Source organism: Pyrus communis, chromosome 15, assembly GCF_041283825.1.
Source record: "Pyrus communis isolate YQ-2024b chromosome 15, ASM4128382v1, whole genome shotgun sequence".
In the NCBI taxonomy this organism is placed as follows: Eukaryota; Viridiplantae; Streptophyta; class Magnoliopsida; order Rosales; family Rosaceae; genus Pyrus; species Pyrus communis.
In genome coordinates this window covers 39,420,459-39,432,728 of record NC_142579.1, presented here as the reverse complement: position 1 = coordinate 39,432,728, position 12,270 = coordinate 39,420,459, and the positions used below count along the sequence as shown (strand labels likewise).

General features: G+C 35.1%; 1 protein-coding gene and 1 pseudogene across 5 annotated transcripts; one reads left to right on the top strand and one right to left on the bottom strand.

Annotated features, from left to right (window-relative positions):
* The first annotated feature begins 5,475 nt into the window (after positions 1 to 5,475).
* LOC148690994 (uncharacterized) lies at positions 5,476 to 6,473 on the top strand (annotated as a pseudogene). Its single transcript, XR_015957235.1, has 2 exons — positions 5,476 to 5,621; positions 5,741 to 6,473. The product of XR_015957235.1 is annotated as an uncharacterized LOC148690994 (transcript).
* On the bottom strand, positions 6,417 to 12,270 carry LOC137744124 (hyperosmolality-gated Ca2+ permeable channel 2.1). 4 transcript variants are annotated; one of them, XM_068484000.2, is made up of 12 exons: positions 11,923 to 12,264; positions 11,199 to 11,629; positions 10,933 to 11,079; positions 10,687 to 10,750; positions 10,341 to 10,550; positions 9,900 to 10,085; positions 8,790 to 9,088; positions 8,353 to 8,629; positions 7,708 to 7,980; positions 7,197 to 7,430; positions 6,912 to 7,089; positions 6,417 to 6,819 (listed from the first exon to the last, which is right to left on the bottom strand). In XM_068484000.2, exons 2-12 carry the CDS (start codon positions 11,474 to 11,476, stop codon positions 6,749 to 6,751), a joined length of 2,217 nt encoding a protein of 738 aa, XP_068340101.1. In that variant the 5' UTR covers positions 11,477 to 11,629; positions 11,923 to 12,264; the 3' UTR covers positions 6,417 to 6,748. The 4 variants fall into 4 exon arrangements, with proteins under 4 accessions (XP_068340101.1, XP_068340092.1, XP_088542937.1 ...); XM_068483991.2 differs by having other exon boundaries at positions 6,417 to 7,089; positions 11,923 to 12,270; XM_088686811.1 differs by lacking the exon at positions 10,341 to 10,550 and having other exon boundaries at positions 11,923 to 12,226.

Here is a 12,270-nt window from a genome sequence, read left to right as displayed (position 1 = left end):
CATAATTGCATATATATTCTTGTTTGAATTTCTATTTCTGATTAAGCAATTTTTTTGTTACATTTGAATATTGACGAAGTAGTAAACCCTATTCAGTATTTATTAGTGTATATAGGTGCATGCAATACTCAACCTTAACTAGATATATACACAAAATGTATAGCCAACAATGTTGACTGAGATCTAGAGAACAATGCATCTTCTTCAGAAAAAAAAAAATAATAATAACAGAAGAACAATTCATCTGCACCTATCAATACATCCACACTTCCAGAGATAACTGATTCAAAGTTTTTGTTATATTGCTAGCTATAGGCAAAGCAATGCCATTGGTGTTTTGAGTATTATTTTTACTGAGTTTATACTAGAGTTAATGGTATGGGTGGGTAGGGTAATGAGTATGAATAAGCTAGAGATATAGGGTTCGAAACCCTCCTGCGTAACCATAAAAATTCCACAGAAATGAAGAAAATAAAGGAACTTCTGAGTAAGCTTTAAAATTCCACATAATCTGATATATGTGCATATTTACATGTAGGTTATATAAAAGAGGATGAAAATAACAAAGGCTCATATATGACTTGGTCTTTTTTGAGTACTGTAAATCAAGCTCTTGATATCGATTGTTGCGTAACAAGCTCCAATCATATATGGTATGCAATAACTATCAATTCACCAGTCAAAAGAGTTGCATGTGCTTGGAGTAATGGATGTCAAATGAACATGCTTTAATTAAATTCAATCAATATCAATTAACAGTAATTTCTTCTAGATCAATACAGCAGGCCGATGTTAATTAGCAGAGTAAGTTGCTTAATTTTGGTCTTCGATCATTAGCTTATTGTTTAACTACCACAATTATTTATTGCTTCCAGCTTCTCTTGTTAACTAACAAGCTCTTCCTTTCTACTTTCCAAATCCACTTTTTTCTTTTGCTTTTCTTTTTCCAACAATTAGGAATCTAACCCTAGGTCCCTAGGGTTTTTTTTCATAATCATAATTATTACTAGATGAAACCTACACATTATGTGTATTCCATTAATAAGTAGTCTCTTTTTCATTACAATTGATAATTCTAATGTAAACCACAACTAAAAGAATGAGGGAGGATTCAAACTTGAATGCACTAAAAATAATACAAATACCCTAATCACGAAGACAATCGACCATATTCGAATCTTAAGTCAAACAACATCTAGCTAGCTATAGCCCAACATAATTGAAATGGCCTCCAGATTACTTAATTATGTAGTTATTTGTAGCTTTGGTCCGGAAGGTCAAAGAAATACATTGTCATCTGGACTCAAATTATCTCTTAGGTCTTCGCTGACTGCTACAAGTGCAAAAGTCGATTACAGTTGTAAACTGCAATTTTTGGATTACAATATTTACTTTCTGTTGACATTGCAAATTTTGCATTAATGTTTGGTAAGCCATGGTCACGATTTGTTAGAATCGGTTGACATATTTTGAAATTGGTAGTATAGTTGCCTCTTCAAGCTAGCGATTCAAATTAGTTGGCCCCATCATCTGGACCAACTATTGAACTCAAAGTTAAAAAAATCTTCTTACTTAAGTTGATTCCACTAGCATATTCATCTATTTGCTTAATTATCATGAGCTCAATCATGAAAACATTACGGTTTTAAAAGGTAACCAATTCATATATTTCTCGAACACGAGTATTATATCATAAAGAATAAATAAATAAGTCGTTCAACTCATATTATAACATGTGAAAAATTATACTGCATAGTTGTGTTCTAGCTAGTACCATACAATTTTTTTTTTATGAAAAAAGAAAAAGAAAAATATAAAATAATGAGCTATTAATTAATTAATTTTTTGGAATAATGTAAGCTCGTAAGTGGGATATCTGATCTAGGTAAAACATATCCCATAAGATATACAGTCTCTCTGGCTTTCAGTATAGTATACTAGAATTATAAGCATACATAAAGCGGACATACATAAACTCCAGCAAGCAAATTAAGGAGACATTAACAGATCTGAGGGCTAATACGAATTTAAAATAATCGCTAGTTATTCATCTAATTTCTTTCTGTAAAGTTAAAAGGAATATCCCAAACAAAGAAGAAACAGAACAGAAAAGTCCTCAAAGAAAAACCAACATCTCAAAATTTGACTTCTTGTGGTTACCATATAAATTCCCGTCAACTTGGTGACGATAATAAACACAAGAAAAATTAATTAAACATATTAACTTATGAATACGTGAATGAGGCCTAGAAGTGACAAGAGCAAAAGGACGACTTGTGTCACTGCTTTTTAATTATTTAATCAACTGAATCAACCTCCCTTAGATATTTAAATCCAAAAAATTTGATCCTTACTTCACAATAATCCGCAAGAAATATTATATTTATTAATTTTCAATATTATAAAACGATAATGACACTCACTAACATGAAAAATTCTTGCACGTTTGTCGTGTTGTTCAGCTGTTGGACCAGAAAAAAAGTGGGTTTGTAGGGTTTGTATTAAAAAATGAAAAGAAATTCATCAGAGAATAATATAGCAAAAAGACTGCAGAGCTGGAGTGCTGATTCTGCATGCGATATTCAAAATTATATACCAGTTACGAGGTGAAGAATTAGAATTAGAATTAAGATAGAGCCGCCTAGGGTTGTGCTAATTTGATTGGTTTAGGGTTTCGAAATAGGATAAGGAGAGCATATGATAGTTTTTTTAACATACAGTTCACTTGTCGGATTGATTTGGCTCATTTGGTTGCGTTGCGACAGTTTGTCGTTTATTATTTTTGCTCTAGGGTTTTGGCCTTGGCTAATGCTTATGCGTTTGATGAAAACTAAATGTTAGGTTGTATATCTTTTATCCAATGCCATACGCAAGCAAATTTAACACGTGCTTATTGAATATTTAGTCTTCCATAAATACTTTTTTTTTTTGCCAAAAAATGATAGTGAAAAAGTACTTCATCCTCGAAAAGTAAGACTTTAGTTGTTTTTGTTTTAATTTTCGTACAATTTTATTTCACAATCAATTTCTTCTTTATATCATAGAGTAGTGCCAGTATAATCGTCTAAACAGGTATGGGTTGTTGTGGATTGTTGATGTCTAGCTAGCTATTGTGGTACTCAATTGAATTAACGACTTTTAGATACTTGCATACATATAAATTATTGTTAATGACTGTTAGATACTTGCAACGTATAAATTATTGTCCTTATCATCGCTCTAAGAGCTTGTTTATAATTGTTTTTTAAAAGATTAAAAGCAATTCATGATAATCAAAGTGCTCCTAACTACCTCTAACATAAAATTTTGAAAATATATGTGGGTCGTGGAAGCAATTTCATGAAGTAATAAGAGTGTGTTTATTGCAACAGACTATTTCAAACTAGATTAATTTAAGAGATTAAGCTGAACTTACTTAAAAAAAAATATTTGGTGTTATAGTGCGTACTAAAATGTAGAATAATATAAATAACAAAAATAATTAATTTTCTTTTTTACTTCTTTTTTTTTTCCTTCCCTTTTCATGAAAACTCTCTCATGCTCTTTCTCTTCCCTCTCCCTCTACTCCCGTCCAACTTTCTCTTTTAGTGCAGTATCCATAACTCAAAAATTAAAACCTAAAATCCAATAAATAAATAAATAAAAAAAAAAAAACTCAGAATCCTCCATTTCAAAAAACCCCGAATCCAACGCATGCAAATTGACTTGGCCATCCTCATAAATCGACTTCTCCAACACCTGCAAATCGACTTGGCCATCTCTGCAAATCTATTTCGATATCGATCTCTGCAAATCTGCATATCGTTATATCAAGCACACCGGGTGGCTCATGAGCCTCCTCAAGCTCTTTCTACTTCTCGAGGTATAATGACAGACCGAAGGGCTCGACTAGCTAGAAGGAATCGGCGGAGAAAATGCTATCTCCATTTGGACCAAGACATAACATTTACTTGTTCAAATAACAATTAAGGTGAAGCAAGATCAGGAACAACGAATCTCTTTATGATGTTTCGGCTTATATTCCTACTAATGTAATTCCCATTACAGATGGACAAATATTCTCATCTGCCGATTTATTCAATTCTGGAATCAAACCGGCCATTACTTGATAAAATGTGGAGGAAAGTAGGACAAATGGCCTATACTACTGGAAGGACTTAAGCCATAACATACATGAAAATGTACTGTGCAAGAATCCACAGTTCCCTTTTTGTTATTTATTTACTTTACTTCTCCTTGTCGCGTTCCACACCAACCATTGGGTTCACAAAGATCTCGTCTTTTGGGGATATGGGTTAAGACAGAGCCCATCGGCTACGAGGACGATGCAAAGCAAACTAAGACGAGTTTGAGGCAAAGCAAAGCATATGTTAGAGACGAGATTAGCAATCCTCTCCATTCGCGCAGGGGGTGGACTCGCTAAGACTACATAGCCAAGGATTTAGTCGGCACGAGTCTGACTTAATCCCTTTAAAGTAAGTCCCTGCTAACACGAACTAGTAAGCTAGTCTATTCCAATTAAACTTAACAAGACCAAACAAACGCGCCCTTAGAGCTTTAATAAAAAAAAAGAGAAAATTTTTGAAATGTCATGTGAACTTGTATGCATTTATTAATTTATCATATAAACTAATTTTAAGCAATTTGTCATATAAACTAAAATTTTAAGCAATGTGTCAAATCAACTTTCCAAAATCATTAATTTGTCATCTCACCCTAACTTTGTTATGTTTTCCATCTAATATAAGTCATGTGCCTCGCACATGACTTGTATTCAAGATTATTTCAATCATTTTAGCATCTTTTTTTTTTTTTTTAACTTTTCCTTAGTACAAACACTTAAATTTTGTGTTCGAGGGTATTCACAGGGATCGGTGTGAACAAAATCTCTGAGAACAAGTATAAAGTAGTAGTATGCCCTTCTATGGCTTTAGAAACCCTAGAGTTTTTTTTTTTTTTTTGTCAAATACAACTTAATAAAAGGAAAGTGAAGTGTTAGAATGACCCAAATAATCCTATACACAAGTCATGTGCGAGGCACATTTCGCACATAACTTATATTGAATGGAAAAATTATCAGGGTTAGATGACAAATTAATGATTTTGGAAAGTTAGTATGACAAATTGTTGAAAATTTTAATTTATATAACAAATTGAAAATTATGTATAAATTCATATGATATTTTAAAATTTTTCCTTAAAAAAATAAAAATAAAACATTCTCCTTAAATTATAAAAGCAAGGTCGAACGAGCCCTAGGCAATCAAGTCCGTTCTGATATGAGGCCATAGAAAAAATAATATTAAAGTTTACTGATTGAGTGAATTAAACATACGGTCCAAAATTAAAAGAATATGAAAGGCCCAGTACATTTTTAATGAGTCCAAACTCCTCATACATTAACCAACCCGGCCCACATTAATATTTTAGAAAAATAAAAATCTAGTGAACTTTACGTTGACAACAGTGGGAAATTCGAATCCCCAATTTGTCACCAGCTGATAAATTAACCCTACAAAATGAGGAGAAAACTCAGGCGATAAAACAGGACCAGCCAGACACCATCAATGGCGTTTCCGGCGTCAATTCTGTCGCCGCCGTCCGCAACCCCCAAATTTCCGGTACCATTCTTCACTCTTTCACTCTCCCAAATTCCCAATTACTTAAAACTTTGAAATTTTCAGGTTTTCGATTAATTAATTATGATTATTTCCAATTTTCCTTCTTTTCTTCGTTTCAGATTAACCTATTCAATCAGAAGCCCTGCCGAATTCGAAACAGCTTCCACCCAAGCTGTGTAAAAGCAGTTTCATCCACGGCACAGTTTGGAGAACCCAACAAAGAAAATAAGCAGAAGCTGCAAATCAAAAGCACTTTTGTGAAGGAGAAAGCTGTGGGAAGCCGTACCTGCCCCAGTGAAGGAGCTTCCATGGAAAAAAGCAGCAGATACAGCGCTGGAGCAGCTGCTTTTGCTTGGGAAAAAAGCATTTATATGGTAATTTGTTACTTTGGGCATCTCTGCTTCCTATCAGACATCATATTTTCCACCTCCAGAAACTATGAATTGGTGATACCATTTGGTCTGTTTGTTGGGTGCTTCTTGACTGATGTTTTGGAAGAGGCATTGCCGCAACTGCTTCCCTGCTCAGAGGAGATGCCACCAATGAGATCGAAAGGCACTTATTTGGTATAAGCTGCTTTTTTGCTGCTGTTAAGTTTGTCTCTGCTGGTCTCCCAATGCAGGCAAGGGTGTTTCTTCTGCACGTTGCAAATGGCGGGTTCCTGCAAGTTTTGTGGTTGTGGAGAGGTTTTTTCAACAGAAACAGATGAAGATGATGTCGAGAATCGCGATTCTTCAGTGGTCATGGATGTGAAATCTTAATTTCATGTATGCAATTCAAAATCTGCTTCGAGAATCAAATAACGAAACTTTGCATTAACATTACATAAAACTTTTCAACTGTTTTCGACAACATTTGGTTTAAAATACAAACTATTTGCTTTGCACATATCACAACTGTACACAAGATAGAGTTGCTTTGCACTCATACTGTAGAAATTGGGAATTCTCTCGGAATTTTGTAAAATGTTTTACTTGTATCACTTGTATCTGTACAACGCTCCGATGGTATTTCCAGTCAGAAGGAGAACCTGCTTCTTAAGATACAGGAATCTCGTTCCAGCCGGCACCATAAACTTGAACATGCATACAAGAACAAGTCAATTACGTCCCAGAAGAAAACTCACTTTAGATCTCCCTAGATTCTGCACCGGCGAAGGTGACATTCCATGACGGATTAATTTGACTGGGTTCCTCCCCTGAAACGAGAAAAGCACAAAGAACCAAGCGATTACATCATTGATGCCGCATACAGGAACAGGAACCCTCGCAAGTACTGGATGAATCAAACCTGGTGGCTTTGCATTCTCTGGATCTGGAACGATGTCCCCCTCATGGCGAGTTGAGCCTCCAGAACTGCACGAGTCATCAGGAGTTAATGGGGCCTGGCAATAAGCTGAATGCAGCTGTTTATAAGCCTCTTCCATCCTCCCTGATTGCTCATCCTTTTGGTCCATATCAATAAGAATCTGCAAACAATCCACTCATCAAAATTTGAAAGAGTAGAGAAACATGGTCTCAAATAACACATAAATGCACGCGCAAGAGTTCACATAAGTTCATTTTCAATAACTACCTCTGCAACGTGGTTCTTGAACACTGGTTTAAACTGCTGTCGACAGTACTCGTTAAACAAAAGAGTGAAGATAAGCAGTGGAATAGTGAAACCTGACGCAATTGGTGTTCTTCTTAATCCAAAGACACCGAGAGCAATTATTTGCATGATAAGCAATGAAACTATGACTGTATTGTGAATCATAGGCCAAAACTGTCCCCCACTTTCGTATTCTGCTATATACACATTGAGAATCTGAAATAGGCATCGTAACGCTTAGCAAAAGATTGATTATTTGAATGCCCCCAAACAAAAAAACAAAAAAAATATGAAAAGAGAATAACTAAGAAATGAGGACAACAACTAAATACGACTAGAAAGAATGAGAGTAAAAACCACACGCGATGGCCGGAATGTGAGAGGAACTTACCTACACCGGGGATGCTACAGTGGCATCCCCGTTGCAGGGTAGTTCTTCTCCCTAAAAAGAGACCTGACAGAAAAAGGAATGATAGATAGGAGAAGTCCTCACCTGGTTTCGATATATAAAGTAAGCAAGTACAAAGTAAACCAGCAAGAATGGCAATATTAGGGGAACCAAGATAGCACAGGTGAAGCCGATGAACCCAAACAGCAGGACTCTAGGAATTTCTGTATGATATGGAAATGACAGGGTGTCATTATACCCTTCTTTCAGTAATATGAACCGTCGGAAATAGTTGCAAAGAAGAGGATAAATTTGCATGAGTTCACATGCCAAGCTTGCCCAACCAGATGATAAAACATAAGTCATGAAGAACTTAGCCTGAAATTTCAAGACCACAATCATAATTAAAAAAACAATAATAAAGCTTTAAACTTTCCAAGATATAAAAGGCTGGAAAACTTCTACTTTTATAAGCATCTTATTACTGATGTAATGTCTCGAAAAGTCAAAACAATTATCGGTCACAAAACTGTCACTTTGTTAACCATTATGACCATCTGTAATTCGAACTAAAATTGATTGAAAAAGTTTACATGAGATGACAATTTCTAATGGACACTTGCAAAGTAACCCGTTTCAAACTTGACCAGGAAAAACAGTGGGCAGATGTAAGTGATGGAACAGTCCAAATAGACCTGGAACATAAAACTATTGATCTTCTAAACAAATTTAAAGATCAAGGCATATCACCTGTGCTGGAACTGCATTGGCAAGTTGCCCGGGTATGTCTTTCACACTAGAAAATACACTCAACTGGCTGATAACAGAGCCGGTAAAAACATTAACAAAAAAGACATTCCAGATTGTGAAGTATAAGACTTTGAAGCATGCACTCTTTTTCCTCTGACTGCGGGAGATCCACCCCTCCACTGTTGAAAACAGCATCATGACTGGTGGAACTATGTAAAAAGCCAGAATTAAAACCACACTTGGTAGGTACCCTGTTATCACCTGGCTCATAAATTTCCTGCACATGCGCACAAAGCAACCATGCAAATGGGTCAAATCCATTGCGAATCTTTATCCCCGTACACACAAAAAATTGGTCCATGTCTAGTATCCATGATAAACAGCATAACAAAAAAATTAAGGTAACAAGGAGAATGTATCTGTGTCAATTGACTTACTTTTTGAGCAATCCTTTCAAAGCTGGAAATTTCTTTTCTAGAATTTTTAGTGCAGTCATGCCCTGAACAAATGTGACAGGAATAAGAAACACAAGCATAAAAGCAATAGTAGCCAGAAGTGTAGCTATCTTCCGGATCCACAGTTGTCCATACGGTATCCAAAGGTTTGACCAATAAACATCATTTGGTTCCGGAGCCATATCTGTCACCCAATGCATGGGATTTGAAGACTGAAGAACCTTTGAAGTAACAACAGCAGCATAGCGAGTTTTGAAAAAGACAAAGGCAGCAGCACACACCTGTATGTAAGACATATATTTTAAGCTACAATGTTGAAAATTCCACAGAAGTTTACACTCACTCAGACAAACATTTATACCTAAATGATGACAACAAAGTCAAACTAATAGAACCACAAAATGAAAATGTCACTCATTTTGTTACGGTGAATAGACAGTACGCAAGATTCATCCTCATGTCTATGACACTGCCATGTCGGACTGTTTTACTAGCTACTTACTCCGCAGATTAAGGTTTGTACTTTCCTATACATAAATGGAATAATTAGGGGGAAAAATGGATATGCATGTTTACTTGTGTGCATGTATGTTTTTTTATCATAAAATAAACATATTAACTTACATAAATACATACACAAACACAGACATAGATATTACTTTAACATTGAACAACTTTTATTTCTACTTTTATTTTATTTGAACTATAGTAACTAAATAAGAAAACATCCAACATAAAAACTAAAGAGCCTATACAATTAATCACGCCAAACACAATTCTGCTTCCAAACATTCAAGTCCAAATTGATGCTTAAGGTGTTATAACCGCCACAATAATACCTGGCCAACTGTCTAACAAGAACTAGAGCCTACTGAAGCAAGAATACATGGTGATACTAAGAACACTTACAGGAACACAATATTATTCTAGGACTGATATGTACATAATTTTCAAGAACTCCATAGTCAGAAAACCATTCTTAAAGAACCAAATCAGATGCAAAGAGTCAAGGCATACATAATCACTAGTTGAATGTGAATAATGATGAAAACCAGAGCAAATTAAATTAATTGGGGCCAGAGCTTGTATGACCTTTTTTCTTCCACCCAAACTATTGTCGATAAGGGATGACTTCCCTTTAACACTCTCTGAATCGGTCGCGAGTATCTTAAAAGAATCAGTAGCTCCTCCACACATACCACAATGAAATAAATCTGGTGTATGAGTCTGTTCCACAGAAACATCCTTAAGAATTTTGCACATCCTCCCTGCATTGCTCTGCAAAATTTGATTTTTCATAAAGTTGCATTAAAGAATATATGAGACATAATTGAACAGATGCATATGAGTGGAAGAAAAACCCAGCGATCCTATATTCAATTCGCAAAAAAAACCCAGCATATAGTTTATATAGTTATCGTAAACCACATATTGGTCTAAGTGAAACTCATGCTAGCAGTTATAACAATATAAGCCAATAATAAAACAATGTGGCTCAGGAAACAGCTGAAATAATTCAAGCCACATACATACCATCAGTTTCTGAACTTTACCAACTCGATACACCATTTGGTGTGACAAGTAGCTTGATGCGTGATATTTTGTGAAGAATTTTCTTACTGAATCACTATATGATTCTTCTGGTGACCATGGAATAGCACGAACAACAAGTGTAAAATGACTTGGACTTAAAGAAGATCCAGTAATATATGCCAGCCTCAGTCTAGTGATGTGCTTATATTCCTACAGAAGAACCACAACAGATACACCAAACCAATGTCTTAGGATGTTTATATATGTATGAACTAAAAAGCATGAATAAGAACTTTTTACAATATATATACAATATTGTACAAGAGGATGGGTTTTAAATCCTTACAAAGTATAGGAGAATACAAGCTGAAGCAGTGATAATGTACAATGCGAGACAATGGGTCCAGAGCCTGACATGAATTAAAACAGAAAGCAAATGACCAATTAGAAATTAGTTCCCTGGTGTACATAACCATAAAAAGTTAAATCAGAATTTAAACTTCATAAAGATTGAGAGAAAACAAAATAAAAGGTGCATAAAAGATACAATTTTTAATAATTGTTTCAATAATCAAGAATATATGTCTCGTACCACTTTGAACCTTCTTGAACGTTCAAGATGGTAAAGACTTCCAAGGATTCTTCAGGGATTCCTGGGTGATTTTTGGTTTGCCCATGATAATTCACCGGAAGTACTATAAAGACGCATATGACAGCAGCAATGGAAAAGATTCGAAGACTGTAAATAGAAAAAAAATAATATTAGGTTGCACTGAACTTATTAAAAAAAAAAAACATTAGGTATAAACTATTATTCTGCAGGCATAAACCATAAAGATCTAGGCAGGGTTTAATTACCTAAAAATAACCATCCTGATAAAAACCACTGAATCCAAGCCACCAACAGCCAATAAATCTTCTTCTCTTGTTCTCCATGCCTTCACTAGCCAACTAGCAGAAGGTACAAACCTTTCCAAGCAGAAAGGATCACTTCTTCTTTTGGTTATCAAAACCGTTCGTCCAAAGTAGACATTCACATTGCACGGTTGTTTCCTCAATATAGAATACAGCGAAAAGAGTATCACGCACACAGCTATATTAATCCCCGCAGAAGTCAAAAGAGCTGCAAGATTCATCTCTATCCACTAAATCTACAATCTTCAAAGTATCTCATCACCCAAGAAAGGGAATTCGAGACACCCGATTACACCATAAGCCGAACACAACCAGTAATCCGAAGTTCCGAACACACACAAATCAGCTGCTGCAATACTTATCCGTCGATCTGCCTAAGAATTCGAAATTTCGAACACAACTCAGAATAAATAAATAAAATTCCATACGCCATCATTCAATTATTGATATCCCAAATTCCAAAATTTCCAAAATTCAACTTCAATTCTCACTCGTACAAAACCAAATTTATTCACATTGCTTCAACTCAAATAATTCGAAACAATATATCAAATTTCATCACAAATAATCAGTAATTAAGAATTAGATGAGCGATTCAGAGTCTTCGAAAATCCAAAACAAAGTAGAATCTAAATCCAAGAAATAAAAAAACTGGAAATTCGAGTACCTGAATCAACAATTCGAGTAATTCGCACAGAACTCCAAGTGATCGAAGCGAATTAATCAACCGGAATTCCGAGGGCAAAGTGGGAATTAAGACTCGCACGCCATTAATTGCCGCGCTTTTGCTTCGACTTCAAAGAAACTCCAGTCTCCAACAGTACAAAAATCCACGAACAAAAATTTACAAAAATAGAAAAAAATAAATAAAGAGAGAAGAAAAGGCGAAACCTCGAAAAGAAACCCTAGATAATGTTTCAGGCAATTTTCAATCAATGGGAGAGAGAAAAGAAGAGACATAGCCAAGACAGAAGAATCAATTTTTTGCAAATACCGTAAAAGCGTCTTCGAGAGT